Source organism: Oncorhynchus mykiss, chromosome 5 (genome assembly GCF_057628025.1).
Source record: "Oncorhynchus mykiss isolate SJ-2025 chromosome 5, ASM5762802v1, whole genome shotgun sequence".
NCBI lineage: Eukaryota > Metazoa > Chordata > Actinopteri > Salmoniformes > Salmonidae > Oncorhynchus > Oncorhynchus mykiss.
This window is the reverse complement of record NC_143026.1, coordinates 76,038,491-76,057,663: the sequence shown is the minus strand read 5'-3', so window position 1 is coordinate 76,057,663 and position 19,173 is coordinate 76,038,491. Positions and strand designations below refer to the sequence as shown.

Sequence of the window (19,173 nt, the reverse complement as noted above, 5' to 3'; positions counted from 1 at the left end):
GTGTGTTTGTGTTGTGTAGGTACTGAATGCTTACGTGCAGGCCTGTGTGTTTGTGTTGTGCATGTACTGAATGCTAACGTAAGTGCCTGTGTGTTTGTGTTGTGTATGTACTGAATACTTATGTGCAGGCCTGTTTGTTTGTGTTGTGTATGTACTGAATGCTAACGTAAGTGCCTGTGTGTTTGTGTTGTGTATGTACTGAATACTTATGTGCAGGCCTGTTTGTTTGTGTTGTGTATGTACTGAATGCTAACGTAAGTGCCTGTGTGTTTGTGTTGTGTATGTACTGAATACTTACGTGCAGGCCTGTGTGTTTGTGTTGTGTGTATGTACTTAATGCTTACGTGCAGGCCTGTGTGTTTGTGTTGTGTGTATGTACTTAATGCTTACGTGCAGGCCTGTGGGGTTGTGTTGTGTATGTTCTGATTGGTTATGTTGTGTATGTACTGAATGCTAATGTAAATGCCTGTTTGTTTGTGTTGTGTATGTACTGAATGCTAACGTGCATGCCTTTGTGGTTGTGTTGTTTATGTACTGAATGCTTACGTGCAGGCCTGTGTGTTTGTGTTGTGTATGTACTGAATGCTTACGTGCAGGCCTGTGTGTTTGTGTTGTGTATGTGTGAGTATAAGGTAAGTCCACTTGGCTATAAGCCAGATGGCTGTTCTCCGCTCTCTGAACTCTGCAGTGACAGGTGGCCGTCCTGTCCCTGACCCTACCGACCTTGCTGGCCCTGTCACTTCCTTATGTCACATCGCGTTGTCCTGACGATGGCCTGTCATAGGCTCTCATACATTCTACTCATACATTTCCTGCCAGCCTGTGGCCTTGTGTGGTACACTCTGCTTACACACCGCAGCCAAGCACATACAACTAAACACACACACACACCAGCTCACACAACTCTACCCCTAAACACACAGCACCCACACATCTCTCTCATATTTACCCATCAAATATTCATTGGGATGGGCATTTACACCAGTTAAGTGCCTTACACTGTTCCAGACAAGACTGTACTACACTGAGACTTACTCATCCTTCAGGTTCCCTAACCACTACTAACCACTACTAACCACTACTAACCACTACCACAGAGAGGAGAGGAGAGGAGCTGTTAGATAGGCCTGCTGTAGAGAGATGGGGACAAGAGAGAGAAAACAAAGATGAACAGAAGAGAGCAAGAGAGGATAGAGGATAGCTTTAAAGGAGAGAATCAATGTGGGACAGAGTGGTAATGAAATATAGTGGGAGAGGAATTGAGAGGAGGGAGAGATGGAGAGATAGAAAGTAGATAAATGAGGGAAGCTGCAAGCTTGAAGTGTTACTTGATAACATGAGTGGAGATCTAAGTTCTCTAACCACCATCGGTCAGTCACTCCCTCAGGCGCTCTATTTACAGCTGAAGAGAGGGATGACAGAGAAGAGGGATATGAGAGGAGAGAGAGGGGCAGAGAAAGAGGAGAGATGAAAAGAGAGGACAAGATGAAAAGAGAGATCTATCTATCTAGCCCTGTAAACACTCAAAACAAAAACAGTCTGCTTAATTTGCATGTCTTCTGTCTGCTAGCTCTGTGACCAGCCCTTATGCAACCTTAAGGTGCCCAACGTTATTAATCAATACAGTCCCCCCCCCCCCTCCCCATGACCACCTGCAGGTTAGTGTTTCCCGTCATGAATCTTGTTCTGGAGGCAGCTCTACAGACTTGTCACCTAACCCTAACCTTAACCCTAACCTTACCACACTGCTAACCATAACGCCTAACCCTATCCTTCAATTTAGGTAACTTTTACAATATAGCCAATTTTTACAATACACCACATGGCCAAAAGTATTTGAGAAACACACTAAAGGTTATTAGGTACACTATATATACAAAAGTATGTGGACACCCTTTCAAATTAATGGATTCTGCTATTTCAGCCACACTGCTGACAGGTGTATAAAATCGAGCACACAGCCATGCAATCATATTGCAAACATTGGCAGTAGAATGGCCTTACTGAAGAGCTCAGTGACTTTCAACGTGGCACTGTTATAGAACTCCACCTATCCAACAAGTCAGTTTGCCAAATTTCTGCCCTGCTAGAGCTGCCCAGGTCAACTGTAAGTGCTGTTATTGTGAAGAGGAAATGTCTGGGGCAACAACGGCTCAGCCGCGAAGTGGTAGCCCACACAAGCTCACAGAATGGACCGCCAGGGGCAGAAGTGCGTATAGTTAAGAAATGGTCTGTCCTCAGTTGCAACACTCACTACCGAGTTCCAAACTGCCTCTGGAAGCAACGTCAGCACAATAAATGTTCGTCGGGAGCTTCATGAAATGGGTTTCATGAAGCTCACAAGACTAAGATCTCCATGCGCAATGCCAAGCCTCGGCTGGAGTGGTGTAAAGCTCTCCGTCATTGGACTCTGGAGTAGTGGAGTGATGTATCACGCTTCACCATCTGGCAGTCAGATGGACAAATTTGGGTTTGGCGGATGCCAGGAGAACACTACCTGCCCGAATGAATAGTGCCAACTTTAAAGTTTGGTGGAGGAGGAATAATGGTCTGGGGCTGTTTTTCATGGTTCGGGCTTGGCCCCTTAGTTCCAGTGAAGGTAAATCTCAATGTCACGTTCAAAGTCAGGTTGGAGACCTGAGCCCACTCCTCATGCTTACTGGAAGAAGCACCGTACTGGTCAGGCACAGTGTTATGCGGTCAAGCGCACGGTGTCACCAATATGCACTCTTAGCCCGGTGGGCTATAGGCCAGCCCCCCGCAAGTGCCATGCGAGAGTGGGCGTCCAGCAAGGGCGTGTTGTGCTGGCACAGTGTGTTTGGTCTCCAGTACGCCGTTTCGGCCCAGGGTATCCTGCGCCGGCTCTGCGTGCTGTGTCTCCGAGGCACTGGGAGGGCGCAGTGCATCCTATGCCTGCGCCCGCCCGTGCCGGGCAAATGTGGGTATTGAGCCTAAGGGAGAGGTGCGAGTGGTATGCACCAGATCTCCAGTGCTCACCCACAGCCCAGTTCAACCTGTGCCTACACTCTGGATGGTCCGGGCTAAAATGGTGATCCAGCCGGGAGGAGTGGTGCCAAGGCTGCGCACCAGGGCTCCAGTGCTCCCCCACAGCCCGGTCCATCCGGTGCCTTCTCCAAGCACCAGGCCTCCTGTTGGTCTCCCCAGCCTGGTGGGTCCTGTGGCAGCCCCACGTACCAGGCTGTCTCTCCGTCTCCTCCCTCCAGAGCCGCCCGTCTGTCCTGAGCTGCCAGAGCCTCTCGTCTGTCCTGAGCTGCCAGAGCCGCCCGTCTGTCCTGAGCTGCCAGAGCCGCCCGTCTGTCCTGAGCTGCCAGAGCCGCCCGTCTGTCAGGAGCTGCCAGAGCCGCCCGTCTGTCAGGAGCTGCCAGAGCCGCCTGTCTGTCAGGAGCTGCCAGAGCCGCCGGTCAGTCAGGAGCTGCCAGAGCCGCCACCGCGGACAGACGCCCACCCAGACCCTCCCCTATCGGTTCAGGTATTGCGGCCGGAGTCCGCACCTTTGGGGGGGGGGTTACTGTCATGTTCTGACCTTAGTTCCTTTGTTATGTCTTTGTCTTAGGTTGGTCAGGGCGTGAGTTGGGGTGGGTAGTCTATGTTCTTTTTTCTATGTGTTTGGCCTAGTATGGTTCTCAATCAGAGGCAGGTGTCGTTCGTTGTCTCTGATTGAGAATCATACTTAGGTAGCCTGTTTTCCCCATTTTGGTTGTGGGTGTTTAATTTTCTGTTTAGTGTTTTCTGCACCTTACAGGACTGTTTCGTTTTTTTTGTTTATTCACGTTGTTGTTTTTTGTATTTCAGTGTTCAGCTAAATAAATCATGAACATGTACCATGCTGCGCTTTGGTCCACACCTTCTTCCATTTAAGAAACCCGTTACACTTAACTCTACAGCATACAATGACATTCCAGTAAGGCCCTTTCCTGTTTCAGCATGACAATACTCCTGTGCACAAATCAAATCAAATCAAATTTGAGTTGGCAGCAGCCACTCAATGTTAGTGATGACTGTTTTACAGTCTGATAGCCTTGAGATAGAAGCTGTTTTTCAGTCTCTCGGTCCCAGCTTTGATGCACCTGTACAGTTCTCGCCTTCTGGATGATAGCGGGGTGAACAGGCAGTGGCTCGGGTGGTTGTTGTCCTTAATGATCCTGTTGGCCTTCCTGTGACAACGGGTGTTGTAGGTGTCCTGGAGGGCAGGTAGTTTGCCCCCGGTGATGCGTTGTGCAGACCTCACTACCCTCTGGAGAGCCTTACGGTTGTGGGCGAAGCAGTTGCCGTACCAGGCGGTGATACAGCCCGACAGGATGCTCTCGATTGTGCATCAGTAAAAGTTTGTGAGTGTTTTTTGGTGACAAACTTAAGGTTGAAGAGGCACTGTTCTTCACCACGCTGTCTGTGTGGGTGGACAATTTCAGTTTGTCCATGATGTGTACGCAGAAGAACTTAAAACTTTCCACCTTCTCCACTACTGTCCCGTCGATGTGGATAGGGGGGTGCTCCCTCTGCTGTTTCCTGATGTCCACGATCATCTCCTTTGTTTTGTTGATGTTGAGTGTGAGGTTGTTTTCCTGACGCCGCACTCCGAGGGCCCTCACCTCCTCCCTGTAGGACGTCTCGTCGTTGTTGGTAATCAAACCTACCACTGTAGTGTCATCTGCAAACTTGATGATTGAGTTGGAGGCGTGCATGGACACACAGTCATGGGTGAACAGGGAGTACAGGAGAGGGCTGAGAACGCACCATTGTGGGGCCCCAGTGTTGAGGATCAGCAGGGTGGAGATGTTGTTTCCTACCCTCACCACCCGGGGGCGGCCCGTCAGAAAGTCCAGGACCCAGTTACACAGGGCGGGGTCGAGACCCAGGGTCTTAATGTTGAGGAACAGCATTCCTACATAGGTATTCCTCTAGTCCAGATGGATTAGCGCAGTGTGCAGTGTGATTACAAGGTCCATACAGAAATGGTTTGTTGAGGTCGGTGTTGAAGAACTAGACTGGCCTGCACAGAGCCCTGACCTCAACCACATTGAACGATGAATTGGAACGCCGATTGCGAGCCAAACCTAATCGCCCAACATCAGTGCCCGACCTCACTAATGCTCTTGTATCTGAATGGAAGCAAGTCCCTGCAGCAATGTTCCAACATCTAATGGAAAACCTCCCCAGAAGAGTGGCAAAGGGGGGACCAACTCCTTATTAATATTAGGCCATGATTTTGTAATGAGATATTCGACGAGCAGATATTCAACTTTTGGCCATGTAGTGTAAATGTCAACCTGCTGACCTTCTTACCCATACCCAGCCCAATGTCAGTCACTGTGTACTGTAAATCAGCCCCTAAACCCTGCTTAGTTAATCAGGTGTAGATGATGATTTGGGGGAGTTGTTTTTGTTTTGTTATTGCCTAAAGGTATTAGCATGCTTCAGTTTGGCTGGCGCCTAGCCGAAGTGGTCTAGCCGAATGATACTACCTTAAAAGACGCTTGAAAAATGTGAAAAAAAGCTGCAATAGTAAGATTGTAACGGCTGTTGGAAGGAGAGGACCAAGGTGCAGCGTGGTATGTGTCCATTTATTTAATGAACACTGAAATTACAAAAATAACAAAGCGAACGACCGAAGCAGTTCTGGCTGGTGCAGACACACAACAGAAAACAACTACCCACAACTCAAGGGTGAAACCAGGCTGCCTAAGTATGGTTGTCAATCAGAGACAATGATTGACAGCTGAATCTGATTGGGAATCTTACCAGGCCAAACACATAGAAATACAAACATAGAACAAAACATAAAATGCCCACCCCAACTCATGCCCTGACCAACCTAAAATAGAGACATAAAAAAAGGAACTAAGGTCAGGACGTGACAGTACACCCCAAAGGTGTGGACTCCGGCCGCAAAACCTAAACCCATAGGGGAGGGTCTGGGTGGGCATCTGTCCGCGGTGGTGGCTCTGGCACGGAACGTGGACCCCACTCCACTCTGGCAGCGCCGGAGTGAAAGGTGACTCTGGCAGCGCCGGAGTGAAGGGCGGCTCTGGCCGCTCCTGACTGATGGGCGGCTCTGGCAGCTCCTGACTGACGGGCGGCTTAGGCAGCTCCTGACGGGCGGCTCTGGCGGCTCCGGACAGGAGGGAGGCTCTGGAAGCACTGGACAGGAAGGAGACTCTGGAAGCGCTGGACAGGCGGGAGCACCTGGAGGGAGGAGACGGAGAGACAGCCTGGTGCGTGGGGCTGCCACAGGAGGCCTGGTGCATGGAGGAGGCACCAGATGGACTGGGCCGTGGATGCGCACTGGAGGTCTCGAGCACCGAGCCTGCACAACCTGTCCTGGCTGGATACCCCCTGTAGCCCGGCAAGTGCGGCGGGTGGAACAGACCGCACTGGACTGTACTGGCGAACCGGGGACACCGTGCATAGGGCTGGTGCCATATAACCCGGGCCGAGGAGACGCACTGGAGACCAGATGCGCTGAGCCGGCTTCATTCCTCCTGACTCGATGCCCACTCTAGCCCGGCCGATACGAGGAGCTGCGAAGTAGCGCACCGGGCTATGTGTGCTCACTGGGGCTAACTCTCGTGCCTGTTGCGCTGCCGTGCTAACTCCTCATATCGCCGCTACTCGGCTTTAGCTGCCTCCAGCTCTTCCCTGGGGCGGCAATATTAACCAGCCTGTGCCCAGGGTCCCTTACCGTTCAAAATCTCCTCCCATGTCCATTCCTCCAGATAGCTCTTCTCCTCCTTCTCACGCTGCTTGGTCCTTTTGTGGTGGGTAGTTCTGTAACGGCTGTAGGAAGGAGAGGACCAAGGTGCAGAGTGGTATACAGTGCCTTGCGAAAGTATTCGGCCCCCTTGAACTTTGCGACCTTTTGCCACATTTCAGGCTTCAAACATAAAGACATAAAACTGTATTTTTTTGTGAAGAATCAACAACAAGTGGTACACAATCATGAAGTGGAACGACATTTATTGGATATTTCAAACTTTTTTAACAAATCAAAAACTGAAAAATTAGGCGTGCAAAAATATTCAGCCCCTTTACTTTCAGTGCAGCAAACTCTCTCCAGAAGTTCAGTGAGGATCTCTGAATGATCCAATGTTGACCTAAATGACTAATGATGATAAATACAATCCACCTGTGTGTAATCAAGTCTCCGTATAAATGCACCTGCACTGTGATAGTCTCAGAGGTCCGTTAAAAGCGCAGAGAGCATCATGAAGAACAAGGAACACACCAGGCAGGTCCGAGATACTGTTGTGAAGACGTTTAAAGCCGGATTTGGATACAAAAAGATTTCCCAAGCTTTAAACATCCCAAGGAGCACTGTGCAAGCGATAATATTGAAATGGAAGGAGTATCAGACCACTGCAAATCTACCAAGACCTGGCCGTCCCTCTAAACTTTCAGCTCATACAAGGAGAAGACTGATCAGAGATGCAGCCAAGAGGCCCATGATCACTCTGGATGAACTGCAGAGATCTACAGCTGAGGTGGGAGACTCTGTCCATAGGACAACAATCAGTCGTATATTGCACAAATCTGGCCTTTATGGAAGAGTGGCAAGAAGAAAGCCATTTCTTAAAGATATCCATAAAAAGTGTCGTTTAAAGTTTGCCACAAGCCACCTGGGAGACACACCAAACATGTGGAAGAAGGTGCTCTGGTCAGATGAAACCAAAATTGAACTTTTTGGCAACAATGCAAAACGTTATGTTTGGCGTAAAAGCAACACAGCTGAACACACCATCCCCACTGTCAAACATGGTGGTGGCAGCATCATGGTTTGGGCCTGCTTTTCTTTAGCAGGGACAGGGAAGATGGTTAAAATTGATGGGAAGATGGATGGAGCCAAATACAGGACCATTCTGGAAGAAAACCTGATGGAGTCTGCAAAAGACCTGAGACTGGGACGGAGATTTGTCTTCCAACAAGACAATGATCCAAAACATAAAGCAAAATCTACAATGGAATGGTTCAAAAATAAACATATCCAGGTGTTAGAATGGCCAAGTCAAAGTCCAGACCTGAATCCAATCGAGAATCTGTGGAAAGAACTGAAAACTGCTGTTCACAAATGCTCTCCATCCAACCTCACTGAGCTCGAGCTGTTTTGCAAGGAGGAATGGGAAAAAATGTCAGTCTCTCGATGTGCAAAACTGATAGAGACATACCCCAAGCGACTTACAGCTGTAATCGCAGCAAAAGGTGGCGCTACAAAGTATTAACTTAAGGGGGCTGAATAATTTTGCACGCCCAATTTTTCAGTTTTTGATTTGTTAAAAAAGTTTGAAATATCCAATAAATGTCGTTCCACTTCATGATTGTGTCCCGCATGTTGTTGATTCTTCACAAAAAAATACAGTTTTATATCTTTATGTTTGAAGCCTGAAATGTGGCAAAAGGTCTCAAAGTTCAAGGGGGCCGAATACTTTCGCAAGGCACTGTATGTCCATATTTATTTAATGAACACTGAAATCACAAAAATAACAAAGCGAACGACCGAAACAGTTCTGGCTGGTGCAGACACACAACAGAAAACATCTACCCACAACTCAAGGGTGAAACCAGGCTGCCTAAGTATGGTTCTCAATCAGAGACAACAATTGACAGCTGCCTCTGATTGGGAACCATACCAGGCCAAACCCATAGAAATACAAACATAGAACAAAACATAGCATGCCCACCCCAACTCACGCCCTGACCAACATAAAATAGAGACATAAAAAAAGGAACTAATGTCAGGACACTTCCTCAAAATATTCAGAATTCATCTAAGATAACTCAAGAAATCTGTCATTAATTTTGTCGTTTTAACCAAGGAGATCTTGGTCATGCAATTTTAACTAAGATGTCTGGTGCAGTATTTCACAATAAAAAAATGTGCATGTGTCTCGATGATTGACAATAAAGACTTTATTGAAGAATCCCTACTGTTGACCAATCACCGACAAAAGAGCGTAGACTACGGATCAGAAGTTCGGCTTTCTTCCAGCCCCCCAAAAACTCACCGAAACAAACAAAAATGTTGGAAAATTTTGTCATAATATACAGTAGGGCAGTGGGGTAATTTTCATCATAGATACACTTCAACTATGACAGACAAAATGAGGAAAAAAAATCCAGAAAATCACATTGTAGGATTTTTTATTAATTTATTTGCAAATTATGGTGGAATCTGACTGAATCTGCAATAGGTAAGCAGCTTGATTTGAAGAAATCAACTGTGGGAGCAATTATTAGGAAATGGAAGACATACAAGACCACTGATAATCTCCCTCGATCTGGGGCTCCACGCAAGATCTCACCCCGTGGGGTCAAAATGATCACAAGAATGGTGAGCAAAAATCCCAGAACCACACGGGGGGGCCTAGTGAATGACCTGACCAAAGTAACAAAGCCTACCATCAGTAACACATTACGCCGCCAGGGACTCAAATACTGCAGTGCCAGACGTGTCCCCCTGCTTAAGCCAGTACATGTCCAGGCCGGTCTGAAGTTTGCTAGAGAGCATTTGGATGATCCAGAAGAAGATTGGGAGAATGTCATATGGTCAGATGAAACCAAAATATACGTTTTTGGTAAAAACTCAACTCGTGTTTGGAGGACAAAGAATGCTCAGTTGCATCCAAAGAACACCATACCTACTGTGAAGCATGGGGGTGGAAACATCATGCTTTTGGGGCTGTTTTTCTGCAAAGGGACCAGGACGACTGATCCGTGTAAAGGAAAGAATGAATGGGGCCATGTATCATGAGATTTTGAGTGAAAACCTCCTTCCATCAGCAAGGGCATTGAAGATGAAACGTGGCTGGGTCTTTCAGCATGACAATGATCCCAAACACACCGCCCAGGCAACGAAGGAGTGGCATCGTAAGAAGCATTTCAAGGTCCTGGAGTGGCCTAGCCAGTCTCCAGATCTCAACCCCATAGAAAATCTTTGGAGGGAGTTGAAAGTCTGTGTTGCCCAGCAACAGCCCCAAAACATCACTGCTCTAGAGGAGATCTGCATGGAGGAATGGGCCAAAATACCAGCAACAGTGTGTGAAAACCTTGTGAAGATTTACAGAAAACGTTTGACCTCTGTCATTGCCAACAAAGGGTATATAACAAAGTATTGAGATACACTTTTGTTATTGACCAAATACTTATTTTCCACCATAATTTGCAAATAAATTCATTAAAAATCCTACAATGTGATTTTCTGGATTTTTTTTCCTCATTTTGTCTGTCATAGTTGAAGTGTACCTATGATGAAAATTACAGGCCTCTCTCATCTTTTTAAGTGGGAGAACTTGCACAATTGGTGGCTGACTAAATACTTTTTTGCCCCACTGTATGCACAAACTTTTCAAAGCTGTTTCGGCTGGGAAGCGTGCGGAGGCCTTAAGATTGCAGGTTTATCAAACATGGTCTAGCCTCTGTCACATGGTCTAGCCCCCCCCTTCCCCTGTTCCAATTCACACACCCCCACAACACTTTCCCTGAATATATCGCTGGGCATTTGGCCACTGGTTTGGTTCAGTCAAGAATTATTATAACATTTAACTCTACTTTCCTGTTCTCTCTATCAGTCTGTTTCACTCCATTCAGAAAAAACAGGCTTCTATCTTTGTAATGAATATTGTGTGCAGTGTGTTCTCTCCCCTGCTCATTGTCAATTATTTTTCATGTGCGGGCAGGGGGAGGTTAATGCAGTGTGTGTGTGTGTGTGCGTGTGTGTGTGTGTGTGAGAGAGAGAGAGAGAGAGGGAGGGGGATTGCGACCAATCAGAGAAGCCCCAGGTAACCCCCCCCCCCCCCCCCCATTTGTTTGGTCTGCTCCATCTCTCCCTCTCAGTGGTTCCTGCTGCAGTATAAGTCACAGGCTGCGCTGTTCCCTCTGACACACATACACACACACTCGTACGAGCGCAAATCCTCTTACACCTCACTAGTGCCCAGAGCAGATTATAGCCTGCACATTTCAAATCGTATTCCAAATGTGCCACTTTCCCCTTGGTCTCCTCCCTCCTCTTCCTCCTCCTCGTCCTCCTCTACATCATCTACCTCCACGGGACTTCTTCTCTGCACCTGCTTCTACTGCTGCTGCTTCTTCTTCTTCTTCATCCTCCACTCTGTCTTCAACCTCTGGCAGCTGGCCTGCTCGCCTCTGCAGCTGAGATGACCAGGCAGCCTCTCTAAGGGAGAGAGAGTGAGACAGGAGGAGACAGAAAAGAGAGAACGGGAGAAGGAGGAAAATAAAAAAGAAAGGGAGTAATTTAGACCTGAGAGCTACTCCGAAGAAAGAAGGGAAGAAGTCAGCACGGTCAGGCTCGGAGAGGAGGAGGTGGAGGAAGGGAAGGAGGAGGAGAGAGCTCCAGTGCAGAAGGAGAGGGAAGAGAAAAGAGAGAAAGAGAGCAAGAGAGAGCTGACTGTGTATTGACCATGAAGGCTCTGCTGCTGCTGGTTCTACCCTGGCTCAGCCCAGCCAACTACACTGACAATGTGGGCAACCTGCACATCCTCTACTCTGAGCTGTGAGTACTGTACCACTGTCCCACTCAGCATAGACCTGCTGCATCCATTCACCCCCATCACTCTCCTCCAACAGCAGCAGCCCATGCAGCCCTGCAGTATGTGTGTGTGTATGTGTGAGAATGCACACCCAATTGTGAATGCGATAGTGTATGTTTGTGTATGTGCACGTTTGTGCGTGTGTGTGTGTGTGTGTGTGTGTTTGTGTTTTAATCTGGCAGTAAAGAGAGTTATTGACTTGGGTAATGGTTTCCGTAGCAGTGGCCATGGCAGCGGGATGCGGTTGCCTTGGCAGCGGGATGCGGTTGCTGTGGCAGGTAGAGGGTTTTGTGCAGACAAGGTCTGTTTGGATGCTCCAGAGCAGCACTGCAGCATGGGAGCACTCTCATCAGGACTGTGGGATGTTTCTGTGTGTGTGTTTCCTGTTTTGTGTGTGTGCGTGCAGTCTATTTATTTGTACCAAAATGTGAACCTGTGTACGGCTATTGCTAAACGCTTTGATGGTCTCTGTATGTGTGCACATTGAGTTATTCATAAGTTATTTAGGTGTGGAGGACATACATGGCCATGCCTGTGTGAGTGTGTCTGTTTGATTCAACAATAACAACCATAACATATCCACACACACACAGCTTATTCACATCTTTGCCCTGACCCCCCCACGCACACACACACACGCACACACACACACACACACACACACACACACACACACACACACACACACACACACACACACACACACACACACACACACACACACACACACACACACACACACACACACACACACACACACACACACACACACACACACACACACACTTCAGGAGCCCATTCAGTCATAGTTAATGTGAAACACACTCTTACTGAGGCACTTTGACACCATGGCAACAACCCTCTCATCCAGCCAGCTGAATTCATCATACTGAGGAGTGGATGATACTTTCACTTCCTACTGTATTTCATTCCACTGACTCAGGTTCTCATGTTTTAAAATAGACACCGTCCTCCATAAAATAAGCCTAAACAAGTACTGCATACTGTTGATTTTCATTATACGTTTGCAAGTGTGGAGAATTGCGCTGTGTATGTGGATGTTTGGGCTGTGCAGCTGAATCATATTTGTGAATATAGGTTTGGGTCTGTGTGTGTGTTTCTAAGTGTGTCTATATCAGTATAGTCTTTATACGGTTTGACCATGTGGACATTCCTTCTCTTTGTATGCATATAGACTGAGTCTTTCCGGGAATGGTCTATATTGGCCCTCAGTGCATTCTTTCTGTCTCTCTCAGTGATATTGGTATATTCAGCAGACGCGTGAAACCTGGGGCTCACAGATCTCTAAGCTGTCCTCGCCAGTCCCCAGTCTGACGGAAATGTCCCATTATGCTGCATGAATACAGGGAACAATGCAACGCTTTAAAAAGTCTCCCATTCCATTGTGAGGATCCTCTATTGAGTGAAGCTTTAGCTCCTGCAGACACTCAGATTCCCTGTTGGACAGCCATGAATCCCAGCGAGATGGGGAGAGGAGAGGGGGAGAGGGAGAGAGGAGAGAATAGGATAGGAGAGGAGACCAGGAAAAGAGATGGAAAGAACAGAAAGGGAAGAAATGGAGAGAACAGGTAGGGGAGGAGAGGTAACAAAAGGGGAGAGGAGGTGAGGGGAAAAGGAGAAAGAGGGGAGGGAGAGGATGTTAAAGGAGGAGAGAAGAGGTGCAATGAGAATAGATTAGAAATAGAAAGAAGGGTATAGAGGAGGAAAGAGGAGAGAGAGAAGGGGAGATGAGAGGAGACAGGAGAGGATAAGGTCACTTCCTGGCCCTGCATCCCATCTGTCCATGCATACGGCTGCCATAGCAATGGGACCGTGAGGGGACCGTTGGGAGCACGTTCAGAATGTGGGTCTTTCCAATTAGGGATTGTTTGTAAATACCATGAGTGTGTATCTGTGTGTGTTTCCATGTGTCTGTGCGCATCGCTGTCTCTGTGACAGGGGACATTTGTTGACTATGACACGATAGATAGGGGAGCAGACAAATGCAGATATAGTATTTTTCTGGGTGGCTGGAGAGCTGGCTGGAGAACTGGCTGGAAAGCTGACTGGAAAGCTGTCTGGATAGCTGTCTGGAGAGCTATCTGGAAAGCTAGCTGGAAAGCAGGCTGGAAAGCTGGCTGGAAAGCTGGCTGGAAAGCTGTCTGGAGAGCTGTCTGGAGAGCTGTCTGGAAAGCTGGCTGGAAAGCTGTCTGGAAAGCTGTCTGGAAAGCTAGCTGGAGACCTGGCTGGAAATCTAGCTGGAAAGCAGGCTGGAGAGCCGGCTGGAAAGCTAGCTGGAAAGCAGGCTGGAGAACCGGCTGGAGATTCATGGCACACCGTTAATCTTTATCCACTGCCCTGACAGCCAGGAGCAGTCTTCCAGCATTTAATACCTCTCTCCTTCTCTCACTATGCTTTTCTCTGCCTCTCTCTCAGTTGTCTGCCCTGTATTTCTCTGTTTACCAATAAAGTGATTTTATTCTATGAGAGAAATTATATTGTATTGTATGTTATGAGAGAGAGAGAGAGAGAGAGAGAGAGAGAGAGAGAGAGAGAGAGAGAGAGAGAGAGAGAGAGAGAGAGAGAGAGAGAGAGAGAGAGAGAGAATTGAAATCTTTAATAAAGTTACCACCATTGCCCTCTGTCAGCACCAATTGAAACGCAGCACTGGCACACACACAAGAGCACCTACTGTATATGAAGTTTCTCTCCATGTGTCCCTGTACATACTATACACACACACCTGCACAAATGCTCACAAACACAACAAAATCACACAAAAGACATGAACGCTGCGTCCACTTACCACCCCTTTTGCAAACATATACATAATCCACTCTATTTTTCCATAACACACACATGCACTGCCACACACACGTCTCACCCCTCCCCCAGCACACATGCCCTCTACTCCCCTGATAATCACATTGCAGTGCTATAGAGCGTTAATTATGAATTCGTCTTCATTTCTGGGGCCTGGGCTGGCTTGCCTTAAACACTATGATTGGTTTAGCTTCCGTCCTTTCAACCTGAATCTCCAAGGTGTTTGATCTCCCCTAAAGCTTGACGTGGAGAGAGCTGCGGCGTACTCCCAGTGCTCCCAGAGATTTCCGCACGGACACATCCTAACAGGATTAGCCCGCCTCCCGGCCACAGAGCAGGAGATCTCAACGATAAGAGGCGTTTGTTTATTCCAGGTCCATCCCATCCCCAGTGAAAGACATACCGTACCCTGACTACCATCCCGGCCCAGGCCCATCTCAGCCTCGCGGCTAGGTGGAGGGCTGGCTTCACTAATTAAACTTTTGTTTGTATTGAGTATGAATCCTTTTTCTGCGGTCAGGCGGCTCTCCCTGTCTCAGCGCATCTGTCAGGCTGGAGTCAGAGGGGCGGAGCAGAGGAGGGTATAGAGGTTATGATTAAATCAGGACAACAGACAAAAATCTTGTCCAACTGGACACGCAAATTACATTCTCAATGGAGACCATTCTGACCAGTGATTGCAAACATATACAAAATCCACATTTCTTCGATAACACACACACACACACACACACTGCCACACACACACACGTCTCACCCCTCCCCCAGCACACATGCCCTCTACTCCTCTGATAATCACATTGCAGTGCTATAGAGCGTTAATTAAGAATCTGTCTTCATTTCTGGGGCCTGGGCTGGCTTGCCTTAAACAATATGATTGGTTTAGGACACACTTAGAGAGAGAGAAAGAGACTGCAGTGTAGCACAGCTATCTCAGAGACAGAGAGAGAAAGGGAGAGAGAGTGAGACAGAGGCGAGAGGGAGGAGAGGAGATGAGAGGAAAGCAGAAGCTAATCTAATCTAGTCTAATCTGTCATGTCAGTGATGTGATTCCCTGGCTGCCTTGTGCCACGCCCCTGGCCACGCCCCTGGCCACGCCCCAGGCTACACGTCATCCAGAGACCGTGTCACATAGTGGGAACAAACGGGGCCCAGCGGAACTATGGTAAGGCGCTGCAGGGATAGTTTCCGTGGTGACCTTGTTTCCACGGGGGCTGGATAGACTGGTGGAGGCTCGTGTCCCACGGCAACAAGGCCCACCCGCCCGCTCCCTGACCATGTGACCATGTGAGAAATGAGACCATAGAGAGCAGAGGCATGTAGAGTGGCACCTCCAGAACTGTGAGATACTAGCAGAAAGGGATGCTTTGACAGGGGGTGATAACACATACACACAAAATATTGCACATTCTGACAGAATGCCAGATAAGTTAAATGTGTTGCACTCTAGGCTACTCTGGCACTATATTAGTAGCATGTTAGGGAAAAGTAAGCTAACGTCTTGAATGAAATGCAATACAAGTCTAAGTTAATAGGAGGTTAGAACAGATATACATCTATTAGCACACTCAGGTACATAGAACTATACAGCCACACCCACACGCAGGCCTCTAAAGGCACAGTGAATAGAAGATACTGTATCATCCACACACAGGCCTCTAAAGGCACAGTGAATAGAAGATACTGTATCATCCACACACAGGCCTCTAAAGGCACAGTGAATAGAAGATACTGTATCATCCACACACAGTCCTCTAAAGGCACAGTGAATAGAATATACTGTATTATCCACACACAGGCCTCTAAAGGAACAGTGAATAGAAGATACTGTATCATCCACACACAGGCCTCTAAAGGCACAGTGAATAGAAGATACTGTATTATCCACACACAGGCTTCTAAAGGCACAGTGAATAGAAGATACTGTATTATCCACACACAGGCCTCTAATGGCACAGTGAATAGAATATACTGTATTATTCACACACAGGCCTCTAAAGGAACAGTGAATAGAATATACTGTATTATTCACACACAGGCCTCTAAAGGCACAGTGAATAGAATATACTGTATTATCCACACACAGGCTTCTAAAGGCACAGTGAATAGAAGATACTGTATTATCCACACACAGGCCTCTAATGGCACAGTGAATAGAATATACTGTATTATTCACACACAGGCCTCTAAAGGAACAGTGAATAGAAGATACTGTATCATCCACACACAGGCCTCTAAAGGCACAGTGAATAGAATATACTGTATTATCCACACACAGGCCTCTAAAGGCACAGTGAATAGAAGATACTGTATCATCCACACACAGGCCTCTAAAGGCACAGTGAATAGAAGATACTGTATTATCCACACGCAGGCTTCTAAAGGCACAGTGAATAGAATATACTGTATTATTCACACACAGGCCTCTAAAGGCACAGTGAATAGAAGATACTGTATCATCCACACACAGGCCTCTAAAGGCACAGTGAATAGAATATACTGTATCATCCACACACAGGCCTCTAAAGGCACAGTGAATAGAATATACTGTATTATTCACACACAGGCCTCTAAAGGCACAGTGAATAGAATATACTGTATCATCCACACACAGGCCTCTAAAAGCACAGTGAATAGAATATACTGTATTATTCACACACAGGCCTCTAAAGGCACAGTTAATAGAATATACTGTATCATCCACACACAGGCCTCTAAAGGCACAGTGAATAGAATATACTGTATTATTCACACACAGGCCTCTAAAGGCACAGTGAATAGAATATACTGTATTATTCACACACAGGCCTCTAAAGGCACAGTGAATAGAATATACTGTATTATTCACACACAGGCCTCTAAAGGCACAGTGAATAGAATATACTGTATTATTCACACACAGGCCTCTAAAGGCACAGTGAATAGAATATACTGTATTATTCACACACAGGCCTCTAAAGGCACAGTGAATAGAAGATACTGTATTATTCACACACAGATCCTCTGGAGGCTGTCCTTGATTGCCTTTTAACATGAAAGGTTCTCACGCTCACACACGTGCACACACATGCACACTTACAAAAACCTCCACATTCTGTACCTAATAACCCTTAGTGTGTCTCTCAAACACATAACATACTATCACAGTCCTGGAAAGAATGATATAAGCACAATTCCCACTGCAGTCATTCTTAGCTGCCATGGTTTGGGCCTTATAGACTTACATTGAAGCACTGACAATTTCCAGAGTTTGCATGAAAGATACCATTAGATACCATATGCACTATTGTGCTGTGCTCCTACAGCAAAGTCTTTATGTATGGAGAAATCACTGTTATTATAGCAAGCTCAGAGCCAGCTACTCTCCCAAGCCGAGGAGAGAATAAATCAGCTCTGTACTCGCTGTGCTGTTCTCCTCTGACAGAAAGAGAGTTACAAGTTGGAGGGAGAGAGAGAGGAGGGGAGAGCAGAATGGATGGATGGAGAGAGTACAAAAGATAGCACAGGATGGAGGAAAAGGAGATGAGGGACAGAGGAGTACAGAGAGGTAAACTGTTGTTTGAAATGCCACACTAATAAAATGACTAGTGCATATACGGCGTTCCTGGCTGGTCATGTGAGGTCATGGATTTGGCTGATGATGGGATATTGATTGGGAAAAAATCCTGATTAAAAGCTGAGGCTGATGACCTCATTGACTCGGGGTTGGGCCGTGTCCCTGATGGGGTGTTTTATTTTAGACTGTTACATTTACCTCTTTTAGTGGATGCTCTTATCCAGAGCAATTTACAGAAGCAATTAGGGTTAAGTGCCTTGCTCACGTCAACAGATTTTTCTAATAGTTGGCTTGGGGATTCGAACCAGTGACTTTTTGGTTTCTGGCCCAACGCTTTTAACCGCTAGGCTACCTGCCACCCAGAGGGTTGGTAAACCAACCCTGCCAAATGAGATCAGCCAGACTTACGGTTGCCAGCACAGCGGAGCCACCTGTTTTTGTGTTTGTGGGTGTCTATGATATGGGCCCTGCACGTGTTCGTCTCGGGCCTGACAGGTTTTGTTGTTAAGTCACACCCCATAGCTGAGATTCAACCCTATTCAGTCATTGAGGATTTCAGCTGTCGCTTCATCATACAGCTGACATTTCTTCTGAGCAAAAGCAGTAGAATCCAATCAACACACCAGCACGCCTACTGATGAATGTTCTTTCAGTTCATCATTAATTCTCTCTCCCTTTCTTCCCTCCCTCCCTCCCTCCATCCCTCCCACTCTGTCTTTCCCTCCATCCCTCTCTCCCTCCCTGTCTCCCTCCCTCCATCCCTCCCACTCTGTCTTTCCCTCCATCCCTCTCTCCCTCCCTGTCTCCCTCCCTCCATCCCTCCCACTCTGTCTTTCCCTCCCTCTCTCTCTCCCTCCCTCCATCCCTCCCACTCTGTCTTTCCCTCCCTCTCTCCCTCCCTCCCTCCATCACTCCCACTCTGTCTTTCCCTCCCTCTCCCCCTCTCTCTCTCTCTCTCTCTGCCTCTCTCTCTCTCTCTGCCTCTCTCTCTCTCTGCCGCTCTCTCTCTGCCTCTCTCTCTGCCTCTCTCTCTCTCTCTCTCTCTGCCTCTCTCTCTCTCTCTCTGCCTCTCTCTCTCTCCCTCTCTCTCTCTCTGCCTCTCTCTCTCTGCCTCTCTCTCTCTGGCTCTCTCTCTGCCTCTCTCTCTCTCTGCCTCTCTCTCTCTCCCTCTCTCTCTCTGCCTCTCTCTCTCTCTCCCTCTCTCTATCTCTGCCTCTCTCTCTCTCTCTGCCT

At 47.4% G+C, this 19,173-nt stretch overlaps 1 protein-coding gene across 10 annotated transcripts in view; it reads left to right on the top strand.

The window, feature by feature from the left end:
• The window catches only part of LOC110524556 (E3 ubiquitin-protein ligase LNX), a 109,553-nt gene that overhangs the window by 18,649 nt on the left and 71,731 nt on the right, over nucleotides 1-19,173 (top strand). Inside the window, exon 1 of one of the 10 annotated variants that reach the window (XM_090235990.1) lies at nucleotides 10,699-11,524. The exons of 8 other annotated variants lie outside the window; for them this stretch is intronic. In XM_090235990.1, coding sequence (XP_090092116.1) covers nucleotides 11,433-11,524 — 92 coding nt within the window. In that variant the 5' untranslated portion in view covers nucleotides 10,699-11,432. Of the gene's footprint in view, nucleotides 1-10,698; nucleotides 11,525-19,173 lie in introns of those variants that run through there. One more of the 10 variants, XM_036978393.2, reaches the window with a different exon arrangement.